The sequence below is a fragment of the Stigmatopora argus genome, chromosome 3 (genome assembly GCF_051989625.1).
Source record: "Stigmatopora argus isolate UIUO_Sarg chromosome 3, RoL_Sarg_1.0, whole genome shotgun sequence".
Taxonomy (NCBI): Eukaryota; Metazoa; Chordata; class Actinopteri; order Syngnathiformes; family Syngnathidae; genus Stigmatopora; species Stigmatopora argus.
Genome location: NC_135389.1, coordinates 5,174,689 through 5,192,479, shown reverse-complemented (window position 1 = coordinate 5,192,479; position 17,791 = coordinate 5,174,689). Strand labels below are relative to the sequence as shown.

The 17,791-nt window shown below is 40.2% G+C and overlaps 1 protein-coding gene across 3 annotated transcripts in view; it reads right to left on the bottom strand.

Moving 5' to 3' along the window:
- zfpm1 (zinc finger protein, FOG family member 1) overlaps positions 1–17,791 on the bottom strand; it is a 114,152-nt gene that overhangs the window by 18,276 nt on the left and 78,085 nt on the right. For all 3 annotated transcript variants that reach the window (XM_077596363.1, XM_077596362.1, XM_077596364.1), the window contains exon 6: positions 7,985–8,118. In XM_077596363.1, coding sequence (XP_077452489.1) covers positions 7,985–8,118 — 134 coding nt within the window. The remainder of the gene's footprint in view (positions 1–7,984; positions 8,119–17,791) is intronic.

Genomic DNA, 17,791 nt, shown 5'->3' with positions numbered 1-17,791 from the left:
TCCAGATTTTGTTTTGAACGTATGTCACTTGACAAACAAATTGATGAAATGATTCTTGCATCATCAGATCGATTCATCTCAGTTAAAATTCAAAACAAATCTCATAATTTGGTCCAATGACACGCATGTGTACTATCAGTTAATTAAAGCAGGATGCAATCAAACAAGGGATGACTTAATATCAGATTTGTTATAGATGATCCAATCAGATGAGAGGCTGTGATGAGCTCACTGTGGGAAGGACTTGTGAGTTTTGCTGAGGAGGGCCTGGTTATTCACTCAAACAAAAACGAGAGGAATCAGCAGCCATGTGATCAGTCCATCAGTAAACATTATCATAGCCCTGTTCTAAACTCCACCAGCCATATCAGCTAGAATATGTTTAAATGGTTTAATGCGGTTTTCTCAAGAGATGCAAATAGGAGGATTTCCATATGACACAGGCCAGTTAACACATTGCTAATCTAATGGAGAAGATCCGTTTGTGACATCTGACAACCTTACAGCCCACACGATAACAACCACATATATAGCTGCTGTACACACAAAACCTATCTATACGTATATACTATATCTATATACATATATATATATATATATATATACATACATATATATATATATATATATATATATATATATATATATATATATATATAGTAATGTTTATTTCTTTAGATAAGAAATAAGTCATGTATATCTGTTAGCACCATCTTGACTTCAAGTTAAATACATAGCTCCACACACAAAATTCTTCTTTTTCGGCTAGCGTTGCTAAGTAGACCTCCTACGAAACTGATATGTTATCTTGCTGGGCCAAATACGAAGTAAATTTGTTGAGGGATAAGTTGAGAGAGGAAGAGCAATGCCAGAAGGGGCATCATTGGATGGGCTGTGCCAATCTCTCTAGAAATGGGGGGCAAGGCCCAGAGGTTTAGCTGTGGAATAAGATAGACAGGTAGAATATTAAAAAAAATACAAAATAATTAAAAAAAGAAGTAGGGGCTTAGTCACTGTAAGGCAATTTTCATGTCAAATAAGAAAATAGTATATTCCATTCTCAAACATGATGCTGGTCTACCCAGGGACATTGGAAAATGGTGAAATCTGTTCCACATTGTAAATCAAATTCTTAAAACGAAAACAAAACATGCTCTTTTTCATTCATTTATTGTCTGTACTGCTTATGCTAACAAAGGTGACTGGGGGTGCCTATCTCAGCTGACTTCGGGCACGAGGCGGGGGACACCCTGAATTGGTAGCCAGCCAATCGCAATCATTAAGAATTGCTTTCTCAATTGCAAATATCTTTAGTTCTGTGTTTGTACACAAATCTCTTATTATATACAAACAAACCTTCCATTCTGCCCACGGTTAAAATTAAGTTTGAAGCTACATTAACTGTTGGAATGAGATGGGGCACACGCTTAACTGGACCCCACTTACTCCCTGTCATACAAATCGACAACAATTGGCACCAACTAACTCTATATGGAAAATGTATAGCTTTTAATTAACCTGCCAAGTGGAATGTGGTTAGAAACCATAGCACAAGAAGAGAGTAGGGTAAAACTTCACACAGCATGGATCAAACCAACACTGAATCTCAAATGGAACACCAAACGTGAAACTGGCCTTATGTAAGACTAAAAATGAATGGAAAGCTTAATGCACTTATAAATGTAATTAAAACACAAACAAACAAAAAAAGAACAGTGCAGTACATGGTAGAGACAATATTTTGTAACCAGATGCTCTGGTATACCCATCTGTAAAATTCTGAGTAATGTTTAGACCAGGGGTGGCCAAACTATTCCACAAAGGGCCGCAGTGAGTACGGGTTTTCATTCCAACCCATTGAGAGAGCACCTTTTCAACAATCTGGTGTCCAATCAGTGGATTGCAGTCAGGTGCTTCTAGTTTTCTGAAGAAATCTCATTGGTTAAACCGTCTGTGCTATATTGGTTGGAACAGAAACCTGCACCCACAGCGGCCCTCGAGGACTGGTTTGCCCATCCCTGGTTTAGACAAATATAAAGATGGAACAATGGCAAAAAAACAAAAACAAAAGCCAGAATCCATTTCCTCACCACTTCCTACTTCACCTCACCATGACAGCCTGCATATTTCCCGTCTACGTTGGTCCATTTATACAGTAATCCCTCGAATATCGCGGTCAATGTAGTCCAGACATGGAAGCGATAATTATAATTACCTTTTTCCCCCTCTTTAGTGCTGAGTCCTAGTAGCAAGAGTGGCTTCTGGTCACGAGTTTCAGCGTGGATTTTCACATTTTTATGAACTTTAAAAAAAATCTTCAGTGCTGAGTACTAGTAACAAGAGTGGCTTCTGCTTATGAGTTTCAGCGTGGATTTTCATATTTTTATCAACTTAAAAACAATTATAATTTTTCAAAATAATTAATAGTAGAAAAAATCATGAAGAAGGAAATTTGCGATAAATGAAGTCATGATAATCGAGGGAAAACTGTATATTTGGGCACGTATATTGTATTTGTCACTTCCTCACAAAGCTACACAAAAATAAAAAGTGAAAGGTAACCACTCATTGACTACTGTTCAGATTAAAGAATTTGTAAACTTTTTTTTAATGAAAAAAGAAATGTTGATGGTGAAATCGTGTGGTTTAGAATTGGACTCAATGGAAGCCTGCTTCTAGGGGCAATCTTCGTTACTGCAGGGTTTTAAAATACTTCCCCGTGGTTCTTGCACCAGTTGTCTAAGTTTGCCGTCCCTTCATTTGTCTGTGTTTTGTAATTGCTCATTGTATTTTCTCAACTCTCTTTCTAAAGAACATGTCCTAAAGCGAGAATTAATAAATACAAGCAGGGGGGCCCGGCTTTGCTGGTCTCACCTGCTTGTTTAGAACCAAAAGACAATTGTTGCACTATTAAAAAAATCTCTTTTGAAAAATGGGTGTTTAACAAATTAAAGGTTGAGTTTACATACTTAGAGAAGGTGAAGAAATTCAATTGTCTATTAGGATCCGACAGCCGTTTTTGGCCACCATAAAAAATTTCAACTCTCTACGTTGCACGGTTTGGACAAACGTAGCGAGAGAATCTTAACACACATACACATACACCCATTTATAAATCACGCTTTATAAGGATTATAGATAATATAACTACGACCAGCTGTGCAGAATCTAAAGCATTTCATGGACAATCAATTCTGAAAAAAGGACAAAACACTCTTTCCTTACCATACATGTGACCTAAACATGAAAAAAAAAGCAACTAAACCAACACAATGGAGCTGGCTGTAACAGTTTACTTTAAAACATCATGACACCCCTATTAGTTACTTAATGTTTTATAATGGGAACATTAACGTTATTATTTTCATTCACGGAAAAATGGGCAATATCCATGTAACATAGTGGTAACAAAAAGAAATCAATTACATAAAACTTTGATTGTTCCTGTTTAGTCAAGTGAAAGAGACAGAACATAATTTCTCCAGTTGTTCTACATGTGCACATCTCTTTAACTGGATAGCCCTGACCCCTCCTGACCCAGGGCAGGATGGAGGGATAGCCAGAGGAGGGGGAGGATGTAGCGAAAAGGGGTGAAACAGGAATGTGAGACTACAAGTACTATCTCCAATAGATACTGAAGGGCACAGTCCTCACTCCTTCAGTCCATTCGCTGGGACGTGAGATGAGGACAGAATGGATGCACTAATTGAGGTAGAGGAGAAAGCGTGTGTATATTTAGGGTGAATATTAAACACTTATCATCGGAATGAAGTCTTCAAGGACAGGATGTCATTGGACAATACATGGACAGTGTAGCAAGCAGAGAGGAAGAAAGGTGATCAGGTTGTTGTACGCGGAGCCGTGCACACACATGCACACGGACACGAACTTATCTGTATGCTGCCTGATAATGAATAAAATCTTAGAAATAAAAGACTATCAAAAATAAATCAATCACTGGGGTTTGCCTTCCAGGAGAACGGCGCCACACCAAGATAAAAGCGAGGCGGATGTCTGGGAAAAGTAGGGAGGAGAAGTAAATGACTGACTTTAACAAGTGGAATGCTCATTCAACTTAGTGAACGGGTTAAACTTGGCACAATTTGACTAACTGGGTGTTATCTAACACGATCCTTCTCAGAGGATGCGCCAGTTTGAACTTTGCACTAGGAAGCCTCACCCAGCATAAGCATCATTGGATTAGATGGAGCTTGCACATGATACAAAATAACAGCCTCTGATAGGGCTACATCCGTTGCCTAACACACGCACACAAAATCCGTTCTTTTCTTTTCCAACCACTGTCAGAAAACTACTACTTGTACCTGTTTTCGCTCTGTGTCCTGTTAGTCACCTCTTACTTTTCAGAAAAACACCAGTAGCAGTTAGAACTTAAAAAAAGATAGTTGTTAGAATGTTATTTCAGAGGGACACTCCTATCAAAACCATTACACGTGAAGTGAAATATTCCAAGACGTTATATCAGTGGTGTGCCGTCAGGGCCTTCTCTGCTGGCCTAAGAAATATCTGAATCACAGACTGATGTTAATTATATTTTGTCCATGAGTACTTATTATATAATTCCAAATTGTCTGTTAGCTTCCTTTCATTGCTTTCCCCCCTGGTTGCACTGCTTCCAGATGTGTGTTTTCATATTGAAGCATTTAACCAATCACATTTCAGCCATTATTTGTTGCCAGGGTCAGAAATCTGCCTCAAGGCCTTCACAATCAGTTCTGCAGGCTCTGCTGCATTAAACAAGCGTCGATAAGACTGTTGCTTTAACCAATCAGATTTCGAGTTGGCAACATCACAATGCCTTCTCGCAGGCGTAGGGATACGTTATTTCCTTCTCGCAGGCGTAGGGATATGTCATCGCTTTCACCAACTATGATTGGCTAGTGATAGAGTGGACTAGCCAGAGCTAACAAACTGTACCTGGAGCGAGCTGCACAAGCAAATATATTGTTGTGTTGATTTAAAGCCATTTTCAAGACGGACTATGCCATAAACACGACAGGACAGGCTCGAACTTCAGCATTAGCTTTGATGGGGATAGAAAAGAAGGAAGGAAGAAAGAAGGAGAAAAAGGATTTTTGGTGAGTAAAATATGGCTATATTCCTAAATAATATTTAAATTGTATGAAATTCCCGGGGAAAGTCGTCCTCCGGGCCCGGTTTTGATATTTGAAAAGCTCCAGTGTTTGTATTTAAGCTTCAGTTTTGGTATTTAATCAATAAATGCTGCCAGGAAGTGGATTTTACGCCATTTTAGTGCATTTTTTGCCGGTTCGCCATTGACGTCCATTGCTGTCTTTTCCCGGGGAAATCGCCCCCTGGCCCGGTTGTAATGTCTGAAAAGCTCCAGTATTTGTATTTAATCAATAAATGCTGGTAGGAGGTGGATTTTACCCCATTTTAGTGCAATCTTTGCCGTTTCGCGTATGGACGTAGATGGACGTATCGACGTTCATCGCTGTCTTTTTCCCGGGGAAATGATACTCCGGGCCCGGTTCTGATGTCTAAAAAGCTCCAGTATTTGCATTTAATCAATAAATGCTGTTTTCGGCTGGATTTTACCCCATTTTCGGGCAATGTTTGCCGGTACACCATGGACGTTCATCGCTGTCTTTTCCCGGGAAAATCACATTACACGAGGGAGTTGCGGGGAGCGAGACAGTGCCCATGATGTTCATATGAGCAGCCTCTCGCGTCCGCTGTATGCTCGTATAGCAAAAATGGTCTCGTATCTCAAGATAAATATTTGCTCAAAATTTTACTCGTATCTCAAATTGCTCGTATGTCGGGTCACTCGTATGTCGAGGTACCACTGTATTCCCTTTTTAATTGCAAACTTTTTATTTTTTGAAGGATTTCTGATTTGGAAAAAGACCTTTCTTTTTTTCAGTTTTGGCATGGTTGGATCCAAATACAAAACACAGATAAATACTACGTAACAGACCTTGGCTACAAATGTCCTATTTCTTGTATCAAGTCATTCATACTGGGTTAAGGAGAAAAATAACTTAACTATTGCTGTATGGTTCAAAATCTTTTCAGATGGATGTCAATTTTCCATTTCATTCTGAAAGCAAGGTCCCAAAATGTGGCGAATAAATAGAGTGTTAAAATCTAACTTGCCTGAAGTTTAAAGCGGAATTTGCAGTCAGTGACCATTTGTCAGCTGCTGGTGGCTTATTGTTTTCCAACCAACGTCAGCCTGAACTGGACAATGATGACATTACTGTGCTAGACTCGATAGCAAATCCCCAGACTTGAACCCCATTGAAAACCAAGGGTTGGCTCTTGTCAAGAATAAGACGAAAGTCACCAGATTGAAAGTCTACATGACCTGACGGCAGGTGATCAAAGTAACCGAGAATTCAAAGAGGAGTGGATTGCCACAGGTTGGGCGCCTCTATGCCACATTGCTTTGATGAAGTAATTCATGCAAAAGGAAACCCAACCAAATATGGAGTGTGTGCTTTGTAATCTTAGTGGCGGTGTGGTGCAAGCCAGCTGATAACACAACTTCATCAGATGAAAGATGTGAGACAACTTTTTTCCATTTCAACTTATCCTTTGCCTCATCCTCCCCTACACCAGCCACATTTATGTCCTCCCTCACTACCTCCATGTATCTTCTCCTTGGTTGACTTCTGGCTCTCTTCCCTAGCAGTTCCACCCTCAATACCCTTCTACCGACATAGTCCTTATTTCCCCTCTTGACATGCCCAAACCGTCAAAGTCTAGTCTCTCTTAGACATACTTGATGGCTGGCCTTACCACTGTCATGTAGACCTATCCCTTTTTCTTTCACATACTAACACACCTGATACTTTCCTCCAGCAGTTCAAGCCTGCCTGCCTACAGTTCTTCACGTCCTCTGCCTCTACCTTCTTTATATCTACCCCTTGTAACTTCAATGTTACCCCTGGCATCTTCAAATTAACACACGTGAATTATGTTTTACTCCTGCTCACCTTCATTCCTCTCTTTTTTAGAGCAGACATCTTCTCCAAGTTCTCCTCTACCTGCTCCCTGGTCTTACGGCAGATCACAATATCATCGGTAAACATCATATTCCAAGGAGCTTCTTTCTCACCTGATCTATTAGTTTATCAAACACCATGGGAAACAAAAAAAGGCCTCAGAATTGACCCGTGGTGCTATCCAACCTCCACCCCGAACTTTTCTGGCACTCCTACTACACAGTTCCCTGCTGTAGTACAACATACATTTCCTGAACTACTCTGACAACTCTGATAGACCTCCTCATGCAGTGGGAAATGATTCCGCTGTTACTAGCGTATGTGCCCCGTCTACAGGTGATGGACAAGAACATCCGTGCCGCCCATCAAAATATAATGAACATTAAATACAAGATTATACTATTACAAGATTCAAATCGTAAAACAGTCCATTTGTTGCTTATTTTTCTTTAACGTGAACCGGAAGTTGTTTGGCTGGCTTCACTGGCTTCAACTTTTATCAAAGACTGTGTGAGCACAAAACTGCTCTTCAGGTAATGTTAGGAGATTGAAGTAATATTGCGAGTAATTTGAAATTTGATCTAACTTATAATTTGATCATCAGATTCCAGTTGTCACATGATGGATTTGCTTCATGACAGATTCTGCAGCTTTTCTATTCCATTATTATTTTATTCATTCATTCATTTATCTTCCGTACCGAACATCCTAGAAAGGGTTGTGGGGGTTGTCAGAGTCTATCCCAGCTGACTTCGGGCTGACTACACCCTAGACTGGTCGCCAGTCAGCCATAGGACACACAGAGAGACAAACGACCATTCACACTCATAATAACACCGCCACCATCTGGAATCGAGTCAAGTGAGTGAACCATTACACCATTCACACCTGTTACTTGAGTTTCACGCCAATCAAACAAAGTTATAATGAACGAATGTTCTGAATTAATCAACCCTCCCTCAATCAAGGCATTTCCTTCTAAGAGTGCTCACCTTTGAACCCCCATCATTTACACTGCCATCTGGCTGGAGGCTCCCAGGGTAGGGTCCCCAAACTGTCTCTGTATGGAGGTCTTGGCGAGCGATGACCTTTCTACTGTTACCTTCTTTACTGAATTCCAGCTCCTCTGTAATGAGATAAGAAGAACAGCATTACATTTAGAACCACCTTTTCTCTAATCTCAAAAATAGAATAGACTAGATGTTAAAAGTTAAACTACAATCAAATTGTAATTATATTTATACTATATTTTAGTATAATTTTCTCTTATTGCTGCAGTGGTTCTTCCGGCTGACTTTGGTGCAGGCAGTCTGGGTTCGATTCCCACTTGGTGGCGGTGTGATTGTGAGCCTGAGTGCTTTTCTGTTTCATTGTACCCTGCGATTGGCTGGCAACCAATCCAGTGTGTCCCCCACCTGCTGCCTGTGGTTGGCTGGGATAGGCTCCAGCACCCCCTGCGATCCTTGTCAGATTAAGTGCTATTGCAAACTTAGGTTTTGATAGTAAAAAAATAGTTTATTTTTATGGATATATTTTTGAGTAAAATAAGGACTGTGAATGTGTGAACCGAAAGTTGCTAAAATACTGGTAACATTAAATCCACACTGACTTGAAAGCACATGACGGGAAACAAATACAGCATTGGACTTGAACTTGACCTGAACCCTTGCAATAGAAACAGCCTATCGGCCTGTGGTTCATCAGCAGAGGGCGTGTAATATGAGCTGAGCAATTCCCGTTCTGTCTCAGTTCAAAAACTGCTTTTGGTGTATTTCCTCTGAGTGATAACTGTAAAAGGATGACAGTGTCAGCTGTGGTCAGAGGCTAGTGCATCCCAGACTGATAGTGGGCTGTGGGAGTGGCCTGTAGCTTTGAGAACTCCCATCAGATCTGAGGATTTGAGAACAAGAGTGATCAACACTGTTGACTTCTGCAAAGCCACAGACTAATTGCTCTTGATATCTACTGCTGAGCCCGAGGATGACTTCAGTTGAAAGTTTCAGTCATTTCTGTCATTCACCTCAGTTTAAGAAAACCAAACCAAAATCACCCTCCTCTTATTAGTCATCTTTTTCATCAGTGGTTCAGGAGACTGTTTCGGGGGGCCGGTCTAAAGTGTTGGGAGTGATAAGAGTGTTTGTCTAACACTCTCCATGTCAAAACACTCATCTATCTTCTCTGTATCTATCCCCACCAGAGAACAACGGACAGACGCTGATAAAATGTCTTTCCCACAGTTGGTGGGGATGGGGGTTTGAGGTAGAGGTGTTGGTGTGTGTGTGGGGGTAGATAGATATATGAGAAGGTGCAGAAGCAAAGTTTAAGAAGAAAACTTTTAGTTTCTTATGCTAATTATACGAAAATGGTATTCAAGTAGGTTGTTGTATGAGAGGCAACATTAATTCCTCTGCAAATGGCATAAAACATTAGCCTTTAGGACAAATGTACAAGAATCATGAAAATCAACTGCCTGAAAACTTGTGCCGCTCTTCTTTCATGTACTCCCACTTTTTGTTGTCACCTTGCTGCACATGATAACAAGAAAGCTTTTTGCCTAAATCAGGGGCGGCCAAGTGTGATCCTCGAGAGCCCCTATCCAGTCTGTTTTCCATATCTCCCTCCTCTACCACACCTGAATCAAATGATCAACTCATCAGCAAGCTGTCCAGAAGCTTCATACCGATCCCGATTATTTGATTCAGGTGTGTTGGTGGAGGGAGACATGGAAAACAGACTGGATAGGTGCTCTCGAGGACCGGACTTGGATTTTGTTGTCAGTTAACATGGGATAATAGATTTTGATGTTATTCTCTGTAAAATGAGCATAACATATCCATCCACCGAGACAAAGAATGATTTCCCTAAATTACTCCTCTGTCAAGACAACCTGCTCACTTCAGTTGAATTGATTTGAATGCTTTTATTGTCATTACACACCATTTAAAATTTAAATTTTGTATTTTTAATGTGGAGAATTCCAAAGGGATAATATGTTGAACGCCCGTTATGTCATCAACATGAACAGTAGATCCCAACCATTCATTCATTCATTCATTTTCCATACCGTTTATCCTCCTCACAAGGGTCGCAGGTGGTGCTGGAACCTATCCCAGCCAACTACGAGAACCAGGCTGGGGACACCCTTAATTGGTGGCCAGTCAATCGAAGCGCACATGGAGATGGACAACCAATTTAGAGTTTTCAACAAGCCTACCGCATACGTTTATAGGATGTGGAAGGAAACTGGAGCAGCCGGAAAAAACCTACGCAAGCCCGGGGAGAACATGCAAACTTCACGCAGAAAGGTCCGCACCTGGAATTTAACCCGACATTTTGGAACTGGAAAGCCAACACGCTAACCACTTGTCAAAACATCACCACTGCCAGTCAAAATTTCTCCTAGTGATAAACAGATATGGATTTTTCAGGACCGATACCGACTAGTAGTAGTTAAAGGAGGCCAATAACCAATATTTGGAGCCGACATTCATTTGCAGTAAAAGTATAAAAATTGTTGTTAAATTGTTTCAATAATGTAAGCCCTGAACATCTTAGAACTTTACTAAATCAGGCAATATATATAGCGTGGCTGCATCTGAGCCCTAATAACAGTTTTAAATTGATTTCTTCATATCGGCCGGTCAGATTAAAAAAGGCCCAATACTGATATATACAAATCAAATTGCCAAATATTGGACCCGATAATCGGTGTATTACTAATTTCTACACACTTTTGCTCCAAAGAGACTGTGGTCTAGCAGAATAATTACTCATAACTATGTTCCTTTCATTTAGTTGATGTACAGGTAGATGTTTTTTCCTACTTGGCATTGCTGCCTGTCGCACCACCCACGGGTCAGCTGCAGGGTCATCAGCAAGGAACCACCATTCATTGACGTTTTGCTTCTTTAATCCTGGAACATCTCCTGGTGGCGGAGCAGTGACAGAGACGTTTCGCTGTCACCCCCTGCAGCTGATAGCTGTTGCTTCCTGCAGCCGTTGATGGGGTTAGTTTTTGTTTCCCCAGCTCCTGTCCTTCCTCCTCAGCCAGAGCCAAAAGCTGCCTTTCTCTGCCTCCTCTGCCAGCTCTTTTATGGCCTTCCTCAGGTTGCTTCCAGTCACCCCTGCGTCCCTCAGGAGGCGTGTTGTTGACAGCCCGACGTAGCCTCGGCAGCCAACCTCGACTGGGTGATGGTGCACTTCCAGTCAATTTCCTGGAACTCAGTGTTTGGCCTTCTTGCGCTCGAAGACGGCCTTATTCCCCTCCTCTGATGGTACATTGAAATGTAAAGCAATGGAAAATTCCAAATGATGGAAATCAAGTAGGTTAATTAAAGCGACATAATCAAATGTAGACTCTCTTTCAAGGAGGTCTGTTTAACAAAAGTGCTCTTTTCAGATGATTTGAACACCTCCACTAATGACTACCTCTTGCTAATCCCAACAGGTTAGCAGTGTTCACTATAAGGCCTTTAACAATCTTAATCCCTTTTAATTACCCCCCTTGCTCACCATAGACCTGAGTAATAACCTAACAGACCTTATCAATTTGATTGCATGCTGCTACCCTCACTCCAGTGTATAATATTAACCATAGAAACAGTACACACAGTGTGCGTGCATCTCACACACAATTTTACGGTCATTACTTGATGACCCCCTCCCAAAAAAAAACCAAGCCAGTATGAGTTTGTTATCAATATAAACCAGATCCGTACCGTATAAACCACACTACCACATAAACACACAAATGCAATGTTATCATTATGGACGCTTTAGCAGCCACTGAAGCACCCAGGTCTGTATGAAGGGCAAAACACAATAAAACAATCAGTCTGCTATTGATGAAATGAGTCATGCAATTGACCGTGATTTGGGGGGGACTGAGAAGAGCTCAAGTGCTCTCTTGCACTTGAGAGCCTGATACCAGAGCTGCCAACTTCCATTGACCCCATTTCAGGAGTACCCTTGACCCATTTCCGGAGTTTTTCCCGGAGTGAATGCTATTGATGCAAAATCAATATAAAATGTAAAAAAAAAAAAAAGAATGTAGGACAATTTCAATCAAACTGTTATTATCATGTTTTTTTTACATTAATTGAAAGTGTTTTTTTCCAACTATTGAAAAAGTACAGCATAATGAAAATTAGTTTATCATAGTGTTTGGGTCCTTCTAAGTGCGTTTTACAGTCAGTAATTCCACTATGTGTCACGCTAAAGTTGCACATGCTTGTTGTGCAATGTGCAAATGTCAGTCCTTTTGGAGACGGCTTCAACGTGGGATATTTCGTCAAATACGGACCAATAAACTTCTGCAAATGTCTGGGTTTCTTATTAGAAGTTTCATCCAAATTGCCATCAATTTACGCTTATCCCAAGCAGGCATATTGATAAGACTTACTAGTGCTGTGTACTCATACTTCCTTTAGAACAACCCCAGAAATGATAGGATTTGTGTCAAAACAAAGGACTGGTGATTTAGTCAGCCTTAATACATACGTACTTCCCTAATAAAAAATGAAAACGAAAATGTTAAAGTGGTAGAGGCTACCTATGGAATCGATTCCAAATTGAATGCCTTGCTGAAGTCGCACAAGACGAATCATTCGTCAGATCTGTAACTCGGATGATTCAAAATGCACTCCTGTTACCGAATTCATCCGGTTTACAGTGCAGTTGAATTAAATGTGGAAGTAAGATGCGGAAGCTATAGCGACAGTGTGAATTTCGAGGCATTTAAATTGGAAATTTGGTACTTTTCCGAAATGGTTGCTTAAAAAAAATGTAAGTGAAAATTTTCTGGGATTTCCGGATTTTATGGAGGTTGTCAGGAGTCCCGGAGTTTGCGTTACTTGTCCGGGCTATACTCCGGAAATTCCGGAGAAGTTGGCAGCTTTGTGATACCCATAGTGTGACAGAAATCCTGGAAGAGAGGAGATGAGTGGAACTAATCTCAACTGACTTAGTGACAAACAGTCAAAAATAAGGCTTTAAGATAAATTCATTTAGTCAGGCATGTGAAGCAGCATCAGGTAATGTGAAGGACACAACTGTAAAACAGAAACTTACTTACTTAACCATACCCCCAACCATTTCCTATGAATAGGTGGTAAATGAACACATGACATTTCACATCCAAAACCATTTCTTTAAAAGCAAATTAGGAAAAACGTTCTTGTTTAGTTTTTTCTGCATACTGTATTTGGGCGCTGTATTCAACAAACTGCCCACAAGTCTACCCCAGCTGACTTCAGGCGAAAGGCTGACGACACCCAGAACTGGTAGCCAATCAGTCGTAGAGCGCAAACAGACAGACAACCCTTTGCACTCAGAGTTACACCGCCACTGAGTAGGAATTGACTCCAACCAGAAGTCAGGTAAGTGAACCACTACACCACAGGTGGGCAAACTATTCCATGAAGGGTGGGTGCGGGTTTTCATTCCATCCCATCAGGAGGACACATTTCACCAATTTCGTGTCTTCCAAGTGCAATCAACTAAATGAAGTCAAGTGCTTTTTGTTTCCGCAAAAACCTCATTCTTTAAGCCATCTGTGCTGGATCAGTTGAAACAAAACCTGCACACACAGCTGTCCTTGAGGGTCGGTTTGTCCACAACTGGAAACAGAAACTAGAGTCTTTAACCATACACTCAAACCATTTCCCCTTAAGAGATGGTAAATGAAGACATGGCATTTCACATCTACAACTGTTTCTTTAAAAGCAAATAAGGAAAGGTGTTCTTCTGTTAGCTTTATTTCTAGGTATTGTATTTGAACGGTATTTTATACAGTCATTCATAGAATATTAGTCAGCAAGCTTTGACAGTCTTTTAAATGTGAAGTCCAGATGAACAAAAATGCCTTTTATGTATAGTTTATTATATGCATCCAGCAAAACACATCATTAATTTAGAGCTTAGTAACTACCTAAATAACTATGCGTAGTAAGTGTAAAGTGTGAAGAAAAAAACAGGTGATTCTCCCTTCTATTGATTAAATTGGACTATTGCTGGTATCAAATGAGCAAATCACTGTTGCAGCATTGATTTTTTTTAACACAGTGCAACAGAAAATCATTATCAATGTGATTCTCTAACCCTCCATTAATAGTTTGGGGTTTGACCTATGTTAATTTTCCACAGTTGATTCCTGAACCATCCCTCTGTCTGTCTTACCTTTTCTTACATTCCTTATCCTATTAAAAATTCAGAAAATAATGTAGCGGCTTAGTCCAGATTCGGAACATTTAAAATATTAACCTTCAAATTTTGAATAAAATACATACAAAATACTAAAACATGCAGTTTCTGAGTAAATATACTTGTGACCAAGTCTGAATAAAATAAAATAAAACAAGGGTTGATTTATAAAAGGATTATACATAACTCTTAAATGCCTCTTTTCTCTTGTCCAAGCGCTCTAATGACCATATCGAATCACATATAAAACAGTTCAACAAAAAAACAAACCTTATTGGTAATATTTCAATTCTCTCTTTTAACTACCGTAATTACTCGAATATAACGCACACTCGAAAATAACACGCAGGTAATTTTGGGCCAAAAAAATCTGGAAAAACGCAGTACTCGAATATAGTGCGCACCTAAAATTTCCCGCTGACGAAAATCAGAAATCTTACCTTTTTTTCTTCGTTTCACGATTGTTTTGTTCAAACAAATTTATTCATTAGAATCCTTCAAATGAAGAGTTCCTCTCTCTCTTTGTCTGTCCTCTCATACATCTCTTCGTTGAGAATCCTATCAACGTCCACCCTTCCTTCATCCACTTCCTCTTCCTCCCACAACACATCATCCGATTGGCTTTACGAGATGACGTAAAATCCGTGCGTCAAAGTGAGTTTGACAATGCTTTTTTCGATCGAAAATTTGTAATTTATTTTAGTTCTTGATTATAACACTGAACTGAGAGAGGGTGAACTGAGACGGGTACGAGGCTAGAGGGGGGCAGTGGTGGTCTCGGCTTTACGAGATGACGTAAAATCCGTGCGTCGGCTTCACAAGATGACGTAAAATCCGTGCGTCGGCTCTACGAGATGACGTAAAATCCGTGCGTCAAAGTGAGTTTGACAATGCTTTTTTCGATCAAAAATTTGTAATTTATTTTATTCAATTCAATTTCAATTCAATTTATTTGGCAAGAAAAAGCACCAGGCTAAGGGCCATGTAACAAGACACAAAAAAAAATAAATAAAAAAAAATAAAAATAAAATAAAAATAAAAATAAAAATTAGTTATTGATTATAACACGCACCCCCAACTATTGGAATTAATTATATAGCAAAAATCTGCGTGTTATATTCGAGTAATTACGGTAGTTAGTTTTTATTGACATATTATTTAAAACGAAGCCCGGCGGCTTGAGTGGTTAGCGCGTCGGCCTCACGGCTGTGGGGTCCTGGCTTCAAATTCAGTTCGGTCCACCTTGTGGAGTTTGCATGTTCTCCCCAGGCCTGTGTGGGTTTTCTCTGGGTACTCCGGTTTTGCTCCCACATTCCAAAAACATGTATGGTAGGCTGATTGGACACTCTACATCGTGACCGGACGTTTCGTTGAAAGACGTTTGGTCGACCGGACGTTTGGTAGAACGGACGTTTGGTAGAACAGACGTTTGGTAGAACGGATGTTTGGTCGCCGGGTTCGCTCGCTGTCAAATTATGACAGAGAGTTTATTGTTGATATTTTGATATTAGTTATTTAGATATTAAACTCACTCTCTCTCTCATGATTATAATTTTGAGAGCTGGTTTCAACAGTAACAACCCGGCGACCAAACGTCCGTTCTACCAAACGTCTGTTCTACCAAACGTCCGGCCGACCAAACGTCCGGCCGACCAAACGTCCGGCCGACCAAACGTCCGGTCGACCAAACGTCCGGTCGACCAAACGTCCGGTCGACCAAACGTCCGGTCGACCAAACGTCCGGTCGACCAAACGTCCGGTCGACCAAACGTCCGGTCGACCAAACGTCCGGTCGACCAAACGTCCGGGGACCAAACGTCCGAGTACCCTCTACATTGCCCCTAGGTATGAGTGTGAGCGTGAATGATTCTTTGTCTCCCTGTGTCCTGCGATCGGCCAACCACCGATTCAGGGTGTCCCCTGCCTCTGGCCTGAAGTCAGCTGGGATAGGCTCCAGCACCCCCAGCGACCCTAGTGAGGATAAAGCAGTTCAATGAATTAATGATTTAAAACACAAATTATTACTTTTTGTCTTACACATGATACAATGAAGTTGACATCATCAAACAATTTTGCGAAAGATGACCCACGCAAATCATGTTAACCAATTCACAGAAGCTGAATGAATGAATTTTGTCCTCTTGGTCAACAGTACCAGTTTCTGCTCCTCATAAAAAAACTACGATTCTTAAATTTGCCACCCTGTCATGTGAATATGCAGAGTACTGTTAATATCCAATAAATCATGTTTTTTTGCCATTGATCGTGCATTATCTCTTACTGATGAATATGTAGGAGAAAATCTGAAAAGAGAAGGCTTACTTTTCAAGGATTTGAAGTCCGAAATGTCTTCCAATTCTTATATGACCCTACGTAATATTGAGGCAATGTTTAAAAAGAATATTTGTTTTAAACATTACTAGGGTCAAGTTCTAACATTCTTCTTGAACCAGTTATTAGGCGAGAAGTGACTATGGTGGTTGACTTTTTCACTTTTAACACTTAACCATTGCTAAAAGTCTGTTCAGTATTGAATGATAAACTTGCTTAAATTGTTTTTGGCCTTTTCAGCAAAGACGTAAAGACTCAATTTTCATATTAATTACAAGTCTTCCAGCAGTTTTGCTCAATAAAAGGACCAACAAGAGATATCTGATTGCTTTCCTATTCTCTGCCTTGTGATTCTCGTTTGCCGTGATCTTCCACGTCGCATCCTAGTCCAGCAGGATGAGCTCAGTGGCAGATATGTATTTCTGGGATAGGCATCTACTCAGGACCACGCAATCATTTCCATTTTACCCTCTGTTGCACAGTCAAGATAACACACCTGCGTCGCCTCGCTAATCAGATGAGCTTCAACCGAACTTTATCATTGACATTTACCACTGTTTACCCAACTAATTTCTCTTAACTGCACTTCTGAACTTTTATCTACAAAATACATACACTACCAGAAAAGAGCAAGAAGCAAACATGCAAATTCACAAATATGAAAAGAAAGATAAAATGAAAGGAGAAAAAAACTACAAGGATTTTTTTTCAGAAGGTGAACAAAGTGAAGACAGCGCAAGTTACTTTGCTGTTCTTGATTAGATGAGAACAGCTTCTCCCACATTCACTTTCTGCCAACTAACAAATGAAATGAATACTGACATTCAACAGGGGGTAAAAAAACACATTTGTGTTCAAACCAACTATTTGCTGATAGAAAATACAACAAAAAGTACACATCGCCTCTGAGATAGGATTCAATCCAGTTAATATTGGTGTTATAAATAATACAAATTTGGCAAAGCATAAAGTCTATCTATGCTATACCTGTGTATGCAGTAGGTCCATGGCATAGACTTATGCCATTTACAGGTGTGGATATAAACTATAAACCTTACACAAACTAGTAATTTACTTATTCATTCATTCATTCTCACCACCACTTATCCTTCACGGAGTGTTGGTCCCTAACCCATCTGACTTTGGGCGAATCCCACACTGCCCGCCCCAAAGGCATACAAAAGAACCACTGCATTATTGGGTCGCTTACACAAACTCAACTACTGTATATTCTGGACTATAAATCACACGTGCGTATAAGTCGCACC